Source organism: Ammospiza caudacuta, chromosome Z, assembly GCF_027887145.1.
Source record: "Ammospiza caudacuta isolate bAmmCau1 chromosome Z, bAmmCau1.pri, whole genome shotgun sequence".
Taxonomy (NCBI): Eukaryota; Metazoa; Chordata; class Aves; order Passeriformes; family Passerellidae; genus Ammospiza; species Ammospiza caudacuta.
The window spans coordinates 85,620,364-85,639,318 of NC_080632.1; the positions used below are offsets into that span (position 1 = coordinate 85,620,364).

Sequence of the window (18,955 nt, forward strand, 5' to 3'; positions counted from 1 at the left end):
GTTTCAGAATTTCTGGTCATCCAGGAGAAATGGTAAAAAGGCAACAATTCAAAATGTTTTCCAAGCATCAATATCAAAAGATTTAGAAGGAAAAGACTCTTTCATCTCAGTGTGTGTGTGTTCTCTGTTTGCTCATGGCAATTCTCAGAATTGCTTCATTTCTTGTTGCAGCACCTCCCAGGAACCATTCTGCTTCATACAAGAGTTACCAATCTACAAAACATTTACACAGCACTCCTTTCTCCCCAGAATGATTCAGAAAAATTATCTTTGTACCACCACTGAAGTGGTATTGTAACTTCTTTTGGAAACACGTTCCCAAGAGGATATCAAAGGTAGAAAGGGGTTATGTTTTTTTCCCTTTTCCCCAGCCAGTATTAGCTTTCATTCTAGCAAACCAGAATGAACATTTTACAAATCTTATTTGCAATGTGTGAAATGCCAATTCACTCTGACTCTGCAGGAAACGTTAAGAGCAAACCCCAGCTCTTCCTTAGTCCTGACACTAGATGGCCCCACGACTGAAGCAAACGTCCCAGGAAATATCTGCTGGACTGTGATACTTTTTCCCAGTTCTATCCAGTACATTTTACAGGCTGTCAGATTTTATTTTAAAATAAAACAGAAGCTGCTGATGCTATCTCAAGTGTTGAACTTAGCAGTGGAATGCCATGTGATACCCAGTGCTGTGTGCAGAGCAGAGGGAGGTCTAACCTTGCAAAGGAGTGGCGTATAAAGAGGGAAATTGGTTTTGCACCACCCAAAAAACACCTTTGATTTTTGTAATAAGTGATTCTCTACTATCAGAAGTCTGCTATGGTTGCTCTCTCTTCCAAGAGACCAGAAAGAATAAAGTAATGGTTGTTATGTATAAATATTTCTTTTGGGGGGGTTATCTTGGGGGTTTTAAAAACATCAGCCTTGGTCAGTAGTAGTTTGTTGGCAATTTGTGTGCCAGGCACGGGCAGAGAGCAGCCCAAGTCCTTGGTACAGGTGGTGGGGCTCTGTCTGCAGTAGGAAGAGGACAGAAATCTCATTTGTCACTGCAGGCAGTGGGTGACACTTGGGCTGGGCTTTTCCTTGCGGGTGGATGGGGATGCTGCTCATTTGGGATAGAAGAGAGGGAAACGGGGGCCAGAAGCAGGAGCCTGTGTAGCTTTACTGTGCAATGTGATCAGGGATGTGTGTGTGCTGTGCAATCAACAGAAATCATTGCTCTTTCCCCGTCCATTAAGTGCCACTCCTTCCTGTTCATACTGGGTCCTCACAAGTAATCACCAAATCAGAGGAAGGACACAATATCTCAAGTTGGAGGGGACACATGAGGATCATCGAGTCGAACTCCCAATGCCTCCCAACCTAAAAGAGAAGGGAAGTCATTAATTTACCTAAATGTGTGTTTGGCCATGCCTACTTCCCCTGTGGTCGCAGTTTCAAGTCCCAGTGAAGCAGACCAAAAGCAATGTGCTGATTTCTAGAGCTTTCATTGTAGCACCTTCTGTTATGACCGAAGAATCTCAGAAGTTCTCTACAGACACTGAGCATATGTGGGCATGTTTCATCAGAGTAAGGCTTAATTCCACCATCCTCCATGATTCTGTTTCCACTGTGCCTTTTCCTCTCCCTGAAATTGCATCTGATACTCTCTCCGCTGAAGCTTCACTGGGTGAAGAAAAGGATGTTTTATGCTGCCTTATTTTTATTGCTGAACCATTTGTGAATGACTTTGGGTTCTCCAGTCTGTGCCAAGACATCCATGGGACTGACTGTGTATTGAATTTCTTCGTGTTGAGTCCTGATTTTGGTCAGTCCTGTGTGAAAATCGTGCAAGTTTCATGTTATCCCAATATACTAATTTTTCCAGTGACTGTGTTTCATTTGTTGTGTTTATACATCAAGGGCTATGAAATGGGAGGTGTCAGCAAGTGTTACAGCTGGTCCTTGTAGTAGAGTCATGCAGATCCCAGACCTGTTCACCAGCCCCCTTCTCCAGGCACTCAGAGAACAGGTTTCAGGTTGCAAGGGAAGGACACAGCCAGGATGGAGCACAAGGTTTCCTTGCACAGTCCCTGAAGCATTCAGGTCTGCAAGAGTCCTGCCCTGAAATTCACAGCAGTCTGAACATGTTGTGAGCCATAGCCATAGTAAGGGAAGTAAGTTACTTGTTCAACCCTAAAATAATTTTCTCTTCTCTAGGAAAAGGTTTCTACCCATCCAGTAGCCCTGATAATGTGTAAGAAAAATTAGATTGAAAACCACTTTCCTTCTGTTTATTAACAGTGAGTTGTTTTACAGTTCTTACATGCTGTTGTGTTAATTTGTTTGTTTCCAGAGGCTACATTTAGATGTTGCTAACAGAAATAAAGAGAATATTACGTTTGATCTAGAGTTCTGTCTTAATTCACAGGAGGAGATGCGAACAGAAGCTCGTCGGAAAAATCTCCTCATTCTAATTTTGCATTATTTAATGGAGAAAGGGTATGTTTTTTAAATAATAGTGCTCTACCCTTGTGGGACTGTGTGTGTCTGACCTGCTGTACTGCATCTCTCTGTCCTCTGTTGGCGGAATGGACAGTGGGGCCTTGGGGTTAATGTGAGGAAGTGGCAAACTACTATGAGGTGTCCTCACAGTTTACTTTGCTAAATTGTTTCAGTTTCTGAAACAAAAAATCTCTATATAATTTAAAATACTTTAGATCCACCAACAAAGCTTATTAAAATTAGAGTTTATACTTCTATAAAAATAGGACTGTGGACAGGTTAAAGATACTGTATGCTTACTAGTGCCATTGTTTGCTGCTTCTTTCAGAAATCAGAGTAAGATGATGACTCTCAGCTTTTTGATCCTTGTTTGTTTTGTTTTTAAATTGCCAGATATGTTGATGCTGCAAATGCTTTGGAACAAGAGACAAAATTAGGTTTACGTGGCTTTGAAGTTTGTGACAACATTGATCTTGAGACAATATTGATGGAATATGAAAGCTACTATTTTGTAAAATTTCAAAAGTATCCTAAAATTACCAAAAAGGTCCTGGACACTGGTATGTGGCTCTGTTCCAAAAAGAAAGCTTTTGTTTCCAAAGTCTAAAATGTTTATTTCCCTGCTATGCTCACAGCCCTGACATGTATGTCAGCATTTAATGTTCAGGTTAATGTAATGTTCAATTTAATGTACAGTTACACATCTGAAGTTCTAGCACACAAGACACCAGAATTAAAAGAGGTGGCTTTGAGCCCTTCTGTTTTTCCTTCTTTCTTTATATAAAGGACCTAGAAGGTGGCATTTTTCTGTCTTTTGAAAGCTGCTTTGGTATTGGAAAATGTCAGCTAAGCACAAAGCATAATGGCAGAGATATATTTATTCACTTTCTTCTCATGGTTAGAGAATAGTGGATGAACGATACAGAATGAGGCAAATCAGAATATGAGCATTCTGTTATGACCCTGAATGGTTTTGCACTTGAGCACAAAATATAACTTGGAGAAGCCATAATAACAACTGTATGAGAGTAAGTGATGAAAAGCTTGAAGGATCTAAGTTTGGATTAGAGATTAGGGAAAATTTCCTCATGAAAAGGGTTGTCAAGCCCTGGCACAGGCTGCTCAAGGAAGTGATGGAGCAATATCCCTGAAAGGGTTCAAAACACGTGTAGATGTGGCAGCTGGGGACATGGATCAATGGTGGCCACTTCAGGGGTTGGGGAGTGATTGGACTGGATGGTCTTAGAGGTGTTTTCCAAATTAAAGGGTTTAGTAATTGGAATTTTCCTGAAATTTGCTTGAAAAAGGCAAGTACATCTAGAACCCTATTGATTGCCGTTGATACAAAGAGGAAGAACAGCCCTGCAGGACATAACAAAAAAGATTTGTTACAAGGCAAGAGTGAAAAAATATTATAAAGCATTTTTTCACATCATAGTCAGAGCAGTAGGCAAGACTGAATCCATGACCTAAGTAAAAAAGAATTCCCAAAAAGCCACTCTTGGACACTTAAAAGCTCTCATTATGCATTTTTTTGTCAGTAAAGCTTCTCAGGCATGGAGTAGTCTGCCATTACCTATGCTCAGATTTGTGACCATGCTGGCAGGGAGGCATCATCCTTTTTCCCTAAAGCACAAGCGGCCTCTTCTCCTGCACTACACGTAGTTTTCACCATGCCTTAATTGTGCCTGTTGCCAGACTTGGATATCTAAATAAAACCCTTGGTGTGGTGTTCCTTCCAACTGAATTCTTTGCACCACTCTTGGCAAGTCCTACAGTAACAGGTTGGTCATTTCCATGCTCATTTCCAATGAGTTGGAAATGTTGTAGATACACCCACAAGATTACAGGTTGCTCCGTGGGCTCTGCTGCCCCTAAACTCACCGTGTTCCCAAGCTCCTTCAGGGAAATAACTGTTTGGGAAGGATTATTTTATTGTGTAGAATCATGAGTGCAAGAGCATTGTACTTACAGGAGAGGTGTTTTGGAGCAACCAGGGGCATGCTGGTAGCATCATACAAATCCTTGGCTTTATGAGTTCACATCTGGGCTTTGCAAGTTGGACATTTTGTGAAAAAAAAGCTCTCCTTTGACAGAAGTTGTTTAAAATAATAATAATGCAAAAGATAACGTAGCTTGATAACCACTATTGCAATGCGACATTTGTTCTGTCTTGTTATGTTGAACTTGATTCCTCTTCAGAGGAGTAAGGCAAATTCATATTTCCCAATTCAGCAACGAAAAAATTATTAGCATTAAATAAGCATTCTGTGTGCTATATTAAATTATTGTACTTAATCTAATTTCGGATGGTGTCCATTTTACTGTGAATATGATACTGGTTTTAAAATGTAAGCAGAGAAACCTAAGACTGAATGAGCTAAAATGTAAAAAGCTTGAAGCAAAAGCACTCTCACCAACACCAGTTTGTTTTCAGTAAGTTTTTGCAAGCTTGCAGTGCTTATATGCTGTTCTTGTTTATGCATTATTATTTCCAAGGTCATTATTGCGTGCTTAAAAATATTTTTAAAGGGGAAAAAAGGTTCAAATTGCCCTTTTTAGATCCTTAATTATTTTCCATTTTAATATTAATTTTGCCTCAGCAGAAAATAAACAACAGCTGAGAAGTGGAGGAAGAGCAAGAAGGTGAGATATATGTGTGGGGTGTTTTTCTGGGCAGAAAATTTTCATAGTAAAAGCAAATATGCACTGTGATTAAGATAATGCTGTGACACCAGAGGAGGACCAAAGCCTAGAGCCATGCTCCTGACTGTGTGGTGCATTTTTTCTGTATGTGCTGGAGGAAATTAGAGACTTGTTTCCCAAATGGAGAGGCAGACAATTTACAGAGCTTCTGCAGTGTGGGTAAAGTGGCCGGGGGGGTGTTTGAAAAAAGTAAGCATTGAACTCTGCTGTGATTGAGATTAACACCATCACTTCAGTGGAAGCAAAGTTAGCCTAAAGCTGCTTTATTTGGAAGCTTTGGGTCTTTTGGTATTTTGAAGAAAAAAAAAGTCATGGAAGTCTTGCTTTTTTTTTAATTTATTCTAGGACAGCAGCTTCTTCTCAGAATGTACCAAGGGTCAAACAACAGACAGTGCAACGATCAGTATCAAAAACTTCAGCTGGGAGTACAGCAGAACCTAAATCCTCCACCAAGGAGAGCCCCAGACAGGTTTAAACATGTTCTATCTTGGCAGCAGTACAGTTGAAGTTAATGGGATTTTGTCTGGGAAGTCTGTAGGCAGCAAGAGGATGGGAGTTGCACAATTAATAATTGTGCAACTAATGGGTTTGACTGATTTTGTCATTTAAGGATTATAGGTGCAAGACCTTGAGAGAATTTCTGGCCATGAGTTTGGGGGCAGTCACAGGCAAAAATTAGAGGAAAAGGAGTTATATAATCCAACCTATACTAAAAGCAATCAGAGGTTTTTTCCATTAATACCAATATAGTCATTCTTGAGCGCCAGAAAACAGAACAAACAAATAAAGGATGAAGTGGTATCAGTTGTAAGCATCTTCACAGTGCATAAGTTGTTTGAGACTCGCGGAGTAATTTGGGTCTGTAATGTTTAGGTTTGAGAATCTCATTTTGGTGAGATTACTGTGAAATCGACTTTATTATCATCCCTGTACGGAGGGTGGACAGGAACAGCAGGTTGGTGGGCAAGCACTGTGTCTACTGCAACCTTTTTTTAAGGGCCTGGCTATATTTCTGCATCCAGAGGAACTCTTCTCTGACCTATTGCTACCCCTAAAAATACTGCAAAACTTTGCCTTTTGGATTTTACAGCAGTAAATGCTGTGAAGTTACTAAAATAGCTCCTAAAATAGCTCCTCGTTTCTGAGGTGACATGCTGTGCCTTTTACTTGGCCTGTCATTTCCACTGTGCATAAGAGCTGCTTCTTATGCAAAATGCAGTTTTCTGTTCAGTACATGGAATAACTTCACTGCTGAGCTCCAGAGCTGTGGCTTTCACTGCTGTCACCAGTTAGGTGAAGTCCAGTTAAATCTACCGTGGTGTTTAAATGATCAATATTTCTCTTGGAACTTCATCTGGGCCTCTGTGAAGAGAGGGAATGATACCTATCACATAATACCTTCAATCCATTTACTTGGCAACACATCTGTTTTAAAAGTCATTTCTCTTTAGAATAGTGATGGTGCCGATACTCTGGATCAATCTGATTTTGGCTTAAGCATCTCAGGAATTGGCAAAACTGGAGGGGACAGCTCTCACCCAAGAAAGGTTGGTGGAAACCTGGTATGTGGTTTCTCAGAGAAATATGTATGTAGGAAAAAAAAAGCACAGAGGTTTTAAAAAATATCAAATGGTAGGGTTTTTTCTCCATTTTTATATAAAAATGTTTCTGTATAGTCAGCTGAATAGTCCATTTTATAATTTTGTATAAAAAAAATTAATTCTTTGCATAGGAGGCACTTTTTGCTTTAAATACTATTTCAAACATACTCAGAGAGGAATATTTATTTTTTTTAAAGCCCAGTGGTAAATAACTAAGACTGAAGATAAATTTTGAATTCCTGAATGAGGTAATGAAAGGCTCTGCAGTTAGATTATTGAATTGACTGAGTTGTGTGTTCTATCCCCATTGATACCACAGTTTTTGGGATAAATTTTTGCCATAGCTACAACTGTATATGCAGTAAGGAAACACACTGCTGTAATTGCAAACAAAATTTGGTCCAGTGTATTTTTAAGAGTAGTGCTACCACCATGGTAAAGCCTACAGCAACATTTTTCTCCTTTAGGGCCAAATAATTGACTACCGCAAGATGATTCAGGATGCTGTCAGAGTGCCACCAGATGGAATTCCCTTGAACAGCCTTAATTGTGATCCAGATCCATCAGTAAGTGTTTCTGATCGTATTTCCATCCAATGAATATGAACTTGAGTTTTGCACAACCAGGAACAAAACAAAATACTGCAACAATGTTGGTTTTGTTCCCAAGTGCTAAAAAAGGCCTTGGATTTCTGAGAGGTGTATTTCCTCCTTGAAGGGACAGCCATACTTGATAGTGGTTGTTTATTCTGAATATGAAAGGCAACAAATAAAAAGGAGGCCTTAATATGAAAAAATAATTGCAGACACTTGCAGAACTTGTGGGAGTGAAATCCTGGTTCCTTTCAGCTCAGTATGTCTCTACAATAGAATTTTGATGGTTGAGATAAATTTTCTGTAAACACTCCACACACAGGCCAGAATTTCTCAGATAGTGCTTCCAGCTTTCGTGGTGCTTGTCTGCCTGGTTACTTGCTACACTGGAAGAAACTATCCAGAAGGAGAATGTGGCAAAACTGTGATCTGCAGTTACATTTTTCACTCCTCTTAGTCTATGTAGGTTGTATTTAGGACTTTAAGTGCAATAAGAAAGCTGCTCATTTTAATGTTGATTAGGGTTAGATTCTGTCAGAAGAAAATGACACTGCAAATATGGTTTTCTTTAAAATTTGTATTATTACACATATTTCTGCAACCTTAAAAGTTGATATTACTACAACTAAAAAATTATATAATAGTTTGTCTAAAAATACTTGCAGTCTGACAAGAACCTATGTTTTTCTCTTTTAGGAACGATTATTGAAACCTCTTAGTGCTTTTACTGGCATGACTGGTGAGATGAGAGAACTTGCAGTGGTTGTGAGCAAAGTAAGAGCAGATCTCCATATCAGTTGTAGAGAGATGTTGGTTATCTTTGTCATGTGGGAATGCTGTTTACTTCTTTTTACTGTCACTGATAGTGCAAGTTATTTTTCCCTCCGCATAGCTCCCCAACAAGTCATCTCTTTACATGTAATGATGTTTCTTTCTGATGCACAGTGGGAGGAAATAATTAAGTTCATTCATTTCTAATGGGGAACAGGCAATTTAATCATGCTGTGCAGACTGTCATGGATTTCCTTTTTGCTACACAAAAAAGTGCAATACTTCACTGGAAAGAGAGATTTAAATATATTAGCTAAAACTAACTATTATCTAATGTTTTATCTAGCTGTGATCAGATGATGGGAGAAACCTTGATTCCACCCTTTGGGTGCAGTTCCATTCCAGGCACAGGGCTGTAGTCTCTGCGGGCGGTGTGCCAGTATCACAGCAATATCTCCGTTCTGAATGTATCTACTAGATAGGATCTACCAAAATTACTATTAGACCCTGGTATCCCTGCATGGTTTAGAATCAGAGAATCATTTAGGTTGGAAAAGCCATCTAAGGTCATCAGGTCAGCACTGCCAAGGCCATCACTAACCCGTGTCCCCAAGTGCCACATCAACATGGCTTTTAAACTGCAGGGATGAGGATTCCACCACACCCTGAGCAGCTGTGCCAAGGCTTGATAAACCTTTCCATGAAGGAATTCCTCCTGATGTCCAACCTGAGCCTGCCCATGCCCAGCCTGAGGCCGTTCCCTCTGCTCCTGTCCCTGTTCCCTGGAGCACAGCCCGACCCCCCCGGCTGTCCCCTCCTGTCAGGAGCTGTGCAGAGCCACAAGGGCCCCCCTGAGCCTCCTTTGCTCCAGGCTCAGCCCCTGCCCAGCTCCCTCAGCCTCTCCTGGGGCTCCAGCCCCTTGCCAGCTCCGTTCCCTGCCCTGGACACGCTCCAGCCCCTCGGTGTCTCTCTTGTGCTGAGGGCCCAGAGCTGTCCCCAGCACTGGAGCTGCCTCAGCAGGGCCGGCACAGGGACAGGCCCTGCCCTGGGGCTGTGTCACAGGACAGTCCAGGGCCATTGGGTTAGAATGTGCCCTGAGCCTTGCTTTGTGCATCCTGTGCACAAAGGATTTGCACTCCCTGTGCATTCTCAGTGGTGCAGTGGAGAGATGCTGTTACTGTGAGCTCTGCAAGCAGTACCCTCATCCCAGCACTGCCAGAGCAGCATCAATAATGCACCATGTCCCAGGGCAGACTTGGGGATTCCTCCAGAATGGGCAGCTTGGCCCCTGGAGGGAGGCACAGCCTTGTCAGCAGCATTCATTTCACTCCTGGGCTGAGGTGTAGCCTGACAAACAAGCCCTGGTCCACTGGGGATGTGTGGCTACAGGAAACACAAATGCTTAGCATGCACCACTTTCGGATGAGTCACTCATCAGAAAGGATTCTCAGCACCACAGTGTTTGGTAGTGTTGTGAGTTTCTGGATATAAATATCATGAGTGGTAACATCTTGGGCAAACCTGATTAAAATCATCTTTCTAAAAATCATGGAAGACTTTTGCTGACTGATTTTTAAATCTGTGTACGGCCCAAATTCTTGGTCCACAAGTTTTGTATTTGGCATTTAGTAGAACTTAACAAATGTCTTAGGAAATTTTCAACCTTAAAGTAAGAAAATTTTCACTTGTTTCAATTCTTGTCTGGTCTTTTATTTATGGTAGACCTTTAAAATAATGTTGTTCTTGCTGCTACATTAACAGAAAAAGCAATTAAAAATTGCTTTCCATTTGTTATAGTGTGTTTTTTGAATTGTGCTCCATTATGGTATGTTCCTAGTTGCTATGGTAATCAACACTGTATAAATCAATACAAATGAATAGCATGTTATATCTATTTCATAACACAATCTAATTTAATTTGGAAACAGTTATGTAAGTCTCTACTTAATGGCAGAAATCTGATTCATCTTAATTCACTGTTAATAGACGGGGAAAGTGTAACCTATTCTATATAAATAATTTTTTCTAATTGTATTAACTTTTCCCCTTGGATGCAACCACATAATTTTTTTCCAGTCTATGTGGACTATTTTTGTTGGAGAGCAGAATTTATCCTGAATATTTGTACTGAGGATGTGATATTTTTTGCAATTAGCCCCTGGAACACAAAGCCACAAAATATTATAAAGGCAAATGGAAAGATTCATAGAAGATTTGGGAAGCTGAATGAATTAAATGAAATTAATTTAGTGAGTGTTTCAGGGCATAGACTAATTGCCATCTATCTTTTGATAGATTCTTAGGGGGAAAATTTCTTCCTGTTGCAGAGTTTTTCACAGCTTTTCTTGCAGCATATAAAATCTTGCATAGAGTGGAGTACATAGAATTTTTTCGCTGTTACTTACAACACAAGAAATAACATAAATAATAGGTAATAACATTATAATAAGTAATAACGTAAGTAATAGGTGCAGCCATAAAGTTACTAAGCGTCAAGTTTAAAAAAAAATAAAATATTTTCACATTGCACATGAGTGAGCTGTGGAACTTGTGACTATAAAATGAACATGTTTAAAATAGGGAAGAAAAATTCACTGAAGAGTGAGGCTCAGAAGGTGTTTCAGCTCAAAGATTCAGATGTAATTTGAATTACTGAAGTTCATTGGTGGTGTAAACTTGAATGTGTCACTATGATTACTTTTGCTTCTTTTTTTAAACATCCAATACTTGCAGCAGTAGAGACAAAATATTAGGGCTGGTGAACCTTCTTATCCCAATTGCTCTTGATATGTTGGTTGGTTCCTAAATCAAACTAACAGAAAACAGATCTAAGAAAGATCTGCTCAGCATCTACATTTGCTAGGAATACATTAGGGAAACTGGGGCCTGGAGGGGAAGTGATTGCTGTGTGTGCTTCCCTCCTGGGAGGTGCCTGGAACCTAGGGTTAAATAACACAGCCTGTATCACTTAACAGCACCACTATTTTATCCCTGAGTCGATCCCTTTACTTTGCCAGAGTCATTATCCGACTGCAGAAGGAGTTTTGCTAACAAGATGTGATGTGTGTTGCAGGACATTTATCTCCATAAGCCAAACGTGAAGTGGGATGATATTATAGGGCTGGATGCAGCTAAAAGGCTGGTCAAGGAAGCAGTTGTTTACCCCATAAAGGTAAGGTGCTAAATAGCTTTGACAAAACCAGCGTTGGGCTTGTTTCCTTGCAGTTAGAGTGGTGTTTCAGAGTTCTCAGTATTGCTGTGCCTTGGTAGGCCATTTGTGTTAGGGATGTTGGTGTTCCTGTTTCATGCCAGAACTATTCCTGTTCCATCTGAAATGGCACCTGCATTCTTCTACAGGAAAATTACCTTTCAATATAATTACTGTATGAGTTAGGTCCAATTCTTTGGCACCTTTGGCATTGTAAGAAGAGCTGGGTTTGACTTATATTATTTCCATGAAAAATTATTTACAGAAGAGAATGTCACATCAATTGCACTTGAAAAAAAAACAACATTGAAAGCAGATTTCAAATAATAAACACAGCATTTTTCTCAGTACTCAGATCATACATGTCACATTGTTTTGGCATTTTTTATGCCTCTCTTCAAACTTCTTATGTTTTCTGAATGTGCTAGGAGCAGTGAAGGTGAGGACTACAATCCCTTGCAGTTTGTTTTAGATGATACATTTTTAATCCCTAAATTACTTTCCTTCAGTATCCAGAGCTGTTTACTGGCATTCTGTCCCCCTGGAAAGGATTGTTGCTCTATGGACCACCAGGTATGGAGAGCTTTTTACCACATCTCTGTGTTTGTCACTGCTTCTTATTTTGTCCTGTGGATAAATCATCAATGTTAATTAGATCAGATTGTTAAAAAATAGCATGTTCTGTACATAAATTAAAAGGAGAGAATGTTGGATGGTTATGTACATCTCTGACACTCAAACCTGCCCTTTCTTGTGAGCCTTGGCTATTTTTATAGTGCAATCTTCCAGAGACAGTACTTACACTAAGAATTCAGGGGAATGAAAACTCAGATCTCTGTTTTACTCAGCTTGGACCATTTTAATCAAGATTGGCATGATCCTATGATATGTCAATAAATCTGCCATGGTTTACCTCCTTAGTAAAAAATGTCCTTCCTTTCTTCTGCTTTTAGGGGTTGTTTTGGGAATGGGGTGGAAGCTTTGCCTTCTTCTAGCTGCGTATTTTACTTGTTAGTGTGGCTTCCCTGCTCCCATTGCCCCCCCTTTGACACCAGGATGTGGCTGGAAGGGGGCAGAGGGCACAAGAACCCCCTGAGTCAGGTTGCAAAGCCTCTCTCTGCAATGAAATCCATTTGTTCTGTGAATGTTTAGGTGTTCCTGCCACAGAAGGCATCTGACCATTTCAGCATGCCAGAGGGCAGGGACAGATATTGGGCTCTTGGGAATTAGGAATGGCTGGCTGGGAGGGTGGGCAGGCCCTGGCCCAGGGTGCCCAGAGCAGCCGTGGCTGCCCCTGGATCCCTGGGAATATTCAAGGCCAGGCTGGATGGGGCTTGGAGCAACCTGGGACAGTGGAAGGTGTCTCTGGTCATTGCAAGGTGTTTCAATCCAAACCATCCTATGAGTTTTTTACTAGTTTTACCTGACTGGTAGTAGGATGAGGGGAATTTATTCAAACATTCACATTTTATTCCTTTGCAGAGTGGTTTTCTCAAACACTGTTGTTTGTAGGTACTGGAAAAACTTTGCTTGCTAAGGCTGTTGCCACAGAATGCAATACAACCTTTTTCAACATATCAGCATCCACCATTGTCAGCAAATGGAGGGGTGATTCAGAAAAACTTGTCCGGGTAAGAATTCCTCTCTCATGCATTATACTTTAGCAAACATCACATTCCCCCTTGAAGAACTTGGGTTCAGCACAGAACTGGAGACAAGTGTTCCTCTGGTACTCATAATCTTTCCTGAATTTAGACAAAACATGACTTTGATTATACCTAGTTCTGAAAGCAGGAATAACATCACTTCTGTAGACATCTCGTAATGGATTCTTGCTGTGGGACTTCAGTTCTGTAATGTAAGATAGAGCAGATGTTCTGCAGGCAGCAAAGATCTTTGCCTGATCAGGAGTCAGACCATCAGAGTTCCAAACTAGTGCTTAGTGACCTCTTCAGAGCACTTCACATCCATTTTGCAGGGGTTGGCTCCTAGGCACCCTGCAAAATGTAATTTAGATCCCCAAATTCCTAATTGTTCATTGTGGCATGAAATGGGCAAAGAACTCCCTTGTCACAAACATCTTCCAGTCAAGTGCAGATGTAATGTTGTTTCAAGAAAGGTAGTTTGCTGGCAAGTGGGTAAATGCATTTTTGTGTATAAACTAGCATGGCTCAGCTGTGGTACAAAAGGTTCAGGCGTTCGTGTGCAGCATCTTTGCCCATCTGAATCTCTCCATAACATCCACTAGCTCAGTGGAAATCCACAAGCCCCTAACCTGCCTTACCCTCATCTCTTGAGCTGCACTTCAGGTAAATGCAGAGCTCTTGGAAAAAAATAACCACAGCAAACTATTCTCTGGAAACTGTATTGTTTGTCTCTCTTGAAATGTAGGCAATGGCTGCAGCACACTTACTCGTCCTCCCTCCTTTGTCCTTTAAAATTGCATATTTTTCTCCTGACATTCCCTTTCTCTCTTACTGATTCTCTTGACATCTGTCTCAGTAGCTTCCTGGAATTTTCTTTTCTGGCAGGAGTGTGTGGGGACAATCTGGTTTCTGCCACCATGATACAGAAAGTTTTTGTGAACATGCTGCAGCACATGCATTTATATTGAATTTGTGGCTTTTTACCCTGAATTAAAGTTACAGTGGAATCAAAAAATGAAGTAAGGTTGTTGATCAGGAGAGCTCTAAGAAAAGTATTGTGTGAATTTATATCCTAAATTCACATGTGCCTGATGAAGGGGAAGTATATATGGGGTTTGTGGTCATTTGGAGGCACATCCTCTCATCCTGTTTTGCTTAGTTCTACATGGTAGTTCTGTATTTTATATATTATTTATTTTATGTATTTTATACATTATATTTCTAGTAAAATTGTATACTGGTCATGGTCTACTTCTTACTCTGGGCAAGTGGCTTAAACTCTGTGTTTCATGCTCAAAGTGATGAAAAATAAAAGTATCTTTTAAAATTTGATTTTTTCAAGTGTTCAGATTTAAAAGTGCTGGACTAATATACTGTTACTGATACTTATCTAAAAACTCAAAAACCACTTTACTCAAGAAGAACTGACAGTGTTTTCTTACTCCTAACACAGGCCTCTTCATGTTTACGGAAAATTAGATGAAGCTTCATTCTCCAAAGAGCAGATCCACATTTTTTGTTTCAGCTTTCAGTCCATTTTTTAAATTGTGATTGTTCAAGGAATTTATGTTTGTTTTGATCATGAAAAAAAATGAGTGCTTGATTTTTATCAAAAGAATCAGTGCATTTTCTTTCATTATGCTTCAGCTGACCTGCATTTTTTTTCCTCAAATCCTTATTTAAAAAAAAAAAAGTACAAATGGAGCAACAACAAAAGGCACATGTTTAATCTCAGTAACAATTTAGGAGTTCCCAGAATCCTCTGATGGATCATTTTCTTCTATCCCATTATTCTCAGGGTACTCTGATAGGATTTAGACAGAAAGATTTACACATAAAGACAGGATTACAAGGCTGTGTTCTTTATATCTCCTTTACAAACCTCTCAGATTTTGAGAGGATTCAGGGACCCTCAGCCTGGCCAGAGCTTTTTTCCAGCAGATATCCCCTGGGATGTGGGTGCTGTTAATTTGTCTTCCATGCCAGTTCACTTTAGTGCCTTCTTGTGTCAATTTCTCTTTCACATTTACTGTTCTCTCTGGCAGGTGTTGTTTGAGCTCGCCCGGTACCACGCTCCTTCCACAATTTTCCTGGATGAGCTGGAGTCAGTTATGAGTCAGAGAGGCACTGTTCCTGGGTAACTGGTGGGACCACTTTGGGATTAAAGTGAGAGGTGCAGTGCTTGTGTCAGTCACGGCAGAGAAGCAAGAGAGCTTCTGTGAGAATTAGCAAGGGGCTACAGGGACAGCAAGAAGGAGAGAGGTGCAGGGCTTTATAACCAGGTGTGTTGTACTTTAAAGGGATTTGAAATGGAAATAAAAGGCAGTTGTGAGGGAAACAACAGGTGAATTGTTAGAGGTAAGTAAGAAGCAGCTTATTTTGTGGCACTTAGAACATAGGCAGAGCAGAGTAATAGGGAGTGTACACAGTGGAATGGCATTTCCATTAGTGACAGATTTTGGTGGCATTGTCAGGACTCCCCATTGCAGGACTGAGAGTATGTTGTTACTTGAATCCAAGGTTCAAGACAATTTTCAGTTAAAAACACATTAAAAAAAGGTTAGGGATGGGAAAGAAGCCAGAGAAATATAAAAATATTGTTACAACCATTAGGAACCTATTACAGGAGATTTTATTATCATTTATGTGCAGTGAATTACATGATCATTTTATATGTATTATATTGTGTGTCTATATTGTATGCTTACTATTTGTAAATAGAGTATGTCCTATTGTGATGGGACAAAGATGCTACTTCTGGTCATTCTCACTTAGATGCAAATGTTTAGCCAAATTTGTCCTTCATATGTACATTTAAAAGCTCTCCTTAACATCACTGGGTTATATATTCTAATAAGGACTTTTATCCTCGATGCTGTACTTATTTTTACATGTACTTATTAAATACTGACTTGGCATTGATGTTTGAATGCCTTTGCAGAAATAAGTCATTAAACCTGAACTGCAGCCCTTACCATCTAAGGTCCTGATGTTTTCCCTGGGCTTGATCCAGGAGTTTCCAAGAGCTTCACATCTGGAACCAAGAGTTCCAGCTGGTTTTCTGCAAAACAGATTATCTGTATTGGGGCCAGAGTTCTTAGCACTTTGCTTAAGTTCTCCTTTTTGGAAGAAGGATCCTTTCTGTGTGGTCTCTGCCACTTTCTAAATTCATATCAGTATGGTGTATTTTTCTGTTTTCTTTTGATAGAACGTTTTGCAAAATGTTGAATTCAGTAGTAGTTTTATTTTCTTGTGGCCACTTCAGATTCAGTCACAGCAAAATGCTACCCTGAAGAGATAGGTGTACCAGTTATTTAATGGCAACTATCACATTGTAAGAATTCCCTGCTGTAGATCAATCAATCAGTCAATCACTCAATTGGAGCCCTAGCTATTTTGCAGTAAATGTTGGTCTTGCATGGAGATTAACATGAAGAAAAAAAACAAATAAATATTTTCTTTGGATTCAGTAATAGTGAATTCTCCTCGCTTTAATGCACTGAAAAGAGTCCATTTAAGTAATGATTAGAAAGCTTGATTTTAATGCTTAGATGTTAGCTAATGGAGCTTAATCATGCTTTGAACTGGGGCAAAACTGTGACAAGGGCTCAGTTGCTGTGAATGACACTGTATAAATAAAGATGATTAATGCACTGAGCAAATACCATTTCTCTGAATCTTGGTAGTGGTGAGCACGAAGGAAGTCGGCGGATGAAAACAGAATTACTGGTGCAGATGGATGGCTTGGCCCGATCTGATGATCTTGTATTTGTTTTAGCAGCTTCCAATCTGCCATGGTAAGAGATCCAGAGAGTACATTTTGAATACATTTTCATGAGCTTCTAAGCACAGATAAAGATTTTATTTAGACTTCTGCAGAAAAAGCCTTGATATTTGGTTAAAGCATTTAAAGATTAATTTTGAGCTTTTACTTTTAAACTCTTCAATTCTTGCTATTTGTGTCACATGAGAATAATCCATAATAAAGTCAACATATGCTGGTCGTACCAGCTGCTAATATTTAAAATGGAGTATTTGACTTTATAGGCAAGTTATTTACTATGTTTAAGCTAAGAAGGGTTTTCAGCCTGGAACTGTAAGGTGCTTAAAACATCTGGTGCTTAAAAGGATACTCCATAAATAGGAATGTTGGATTTTATTAGTATCAAATGTGACTTTGAAAAGTTGAGGGACAAAATTCTTCAGTTTTTTCAACAGAATTTAATATAGAAGAAAAAAACAGTTTAAGATTGGAACTGTGGAATTTCATTGAGCTGGGCAGGATGTGTATTAGGAACAAGACAAGTTGGAGAGGATAAGGAAGGGAGGTAACATTTGTAGTGTAACGACAGTGAATGCTCAGGAGAGGAGCTGCTGATCCTCACAGCACTGAGGTCTTTGTGGATACCCTTGTCCCTAAGGGCACATGGAGCTAAGTGAGTCTGTTCCCCTCTCACGTGGAGAGCAGTGGGTCTGTTCCCCTCTCACGTGGAGAGCAGTGGGTCTGTTCCCCTCTCACGTGGAGAGCAGTGAGTCTGTTCCCCTCTCACGTGGAGAGCAGTGGGTCTGTTCCCCTCTCACATGGAGAGCAGTGGGTCTGTCTCCTTCTCACCTGGGTCAGAACAGGAGAAGACAGCAGTCCTGTTTCCAAAGAACTTCAAGCCATGGTCTGGGAGTCGTTTGTTGGACCCCAGTGGGGGGTGTTCATGGAATGACCTCATGTGAGCAGCAGTTCAGCAGCATTTCAAGTGGCAAAACTAGAAATTTGGCTTAGAGGTGCTTTGTTTCGTGATATGACACCTGCCCAGCTCTGCAGTGTGACAGACACAGAGCAGGGCACCTAAAACCAGCTGGGAGCCAGAGAGGGCTCTGTACCCACAAAGACACAGGCTTCATGGATTGTTTTTCAACATCAGTGATTTCTGGCTGAATCTTACAAAGTTGCCATGGGGACAAATGTTGGAAAATCCTCTCTTTGTGACTGGAGAGCTCAGGGTTGTGATCAGCAGACTGTTGGGAGTGTCTTGAATGTCACTGGGTGTGTAACCACAGCTGCTTCCTTTTAAGTACTTATAAAAAAGTCTAAAGTCCTAGAGCATGTATTATTTGAACATACAAATGCACATTTTGGTTGTGCATATCACCAAATGTTCTCTCACAAAGTCTGTGGTAATATTTTATTCCTCTTGTCAGCTGATCCCCTTTTTGTCAGGCCTGGCTGAAAAGGTCCAGGGAACAGGCAGGTAGAATTAAACAACAGAAGTGGAGCTTTTGCCTGAGAATTGAGGCTCAAAGGTAATATTTTCAATCAGTCCCGTGTGGCAGGTAAGCCTAGCTTGTCTTGTCCAGGGTTTTCAGGCTCTTTAAATAAAAGAATGGCTGTGCATCTAAAATTTGCATAGAAGTTAGCTGTTCTAAGTTAGGCTGGTCCCTACTCTGGCCCAGAAGTGTGACTACAGAGCCACAATGGGCTTTTTTTTTAATAGCCATAATAGCAAAGTCTGTATGTTGGTTTCAGGGATTTATGTCTTGGACAAACTCATGAATTTAAATCAGTGCAAAATCCTCCCTATTTTGTTACAATATCTGTATAAAAGGAACTGAACTGAATGAGATTTAATTGTGTTCCAGTTGTGTAAGAAAATGCTGAAAAAAATAACTGCTCTCTGTGTGGACAGTTAAGTTTGAAAGAGAATTAATACAGTATTGATACATTTATCTCTCTGTCAGTAATACATATAAATGTTTACATTATTGCAGAATGGTTGCCCTTTCAGAAGAAGCTCTGAGCAGTGCATTGCACCTGTGGTCTCTTAAATTATCCTGTGAGATAATTATACATGCAGAGTGATTTTTGCATGTGTTTTTTTACCCTTATACAATCAATAAGCTTTCTAGGAAGTTGTGTAAAATACACAGAATTCAGTTTTAAGTATTTTATATATTTGA

General features: G+C 40.0%; 1 protein-coding gene across 2 annotated transcripts in view; it reads left to right on the plus strand.

Annotated features, from left to right (window-relative positions):
- KATNAL2 (katanin catalytic subunit A1 like 2) overlaps nucleotides 1–18,955 on the plus strand; it is a 28,363-nt gene that overhangs the window by 4,017 nt on the left and 5,391 nt on the right. Inside the window, exons 2-13 of one of the 2 annotated variants that reach the window (XM_058823956.1) lie at nucleotides 2,333–2,478; nucleotides 2,875–3,041; nucleotides 5,085–5,127; nucleotides 5,533–5,656; nucleotides 6,639–6,734; nucleotides 7,256–7,354; nucleotides 8,078–8,155; nucleotides 11,226–11,324; nucleotides 11,870–11,933; nucleotides 12,873–12,991; nucleotides 15,052–15,143; nucleotides 16,693–16,803. In XM_058823956.1, coding sequence (XP_058679939.1) covers nucleotides 2,333–2,478; nucleotides 2,875–3,041; nucleotides 5,085–5,127; nucleotides 5,533–5,656; nucleotides 6,639–6,734; nucleotides 7,256–7,354; nucleotides 8,078–8,155; nucleotides 11,226–11,324; nucleotides 11,870–11,933; nucleotides 12,873–12,991; nucleotides 15,052–15,143; nucleotides 16,693–16,803 — 1,238 coding nt within the window. The remainder of the gene's footprint in view (nucleotides 1–2,332; nucleotides 2,479–2,874; nucleotides 3,042–5,084; nucleotides 5,128–5,532; nucleotides 5,657–6,638; nucleotides 6,735–7,255; nucleotides 7,355–8,077; nucleotides 8,156–11,225; nucleotides 11,325–11,869; nucleotides 11,934–12,872; nucleotides 12,992–15,051; nucleotides 15,144–16,692; nucleotides 16,804–18,955) is intronic. The other variant, XM_058823957.1, reaches the window with a different exon arrangement.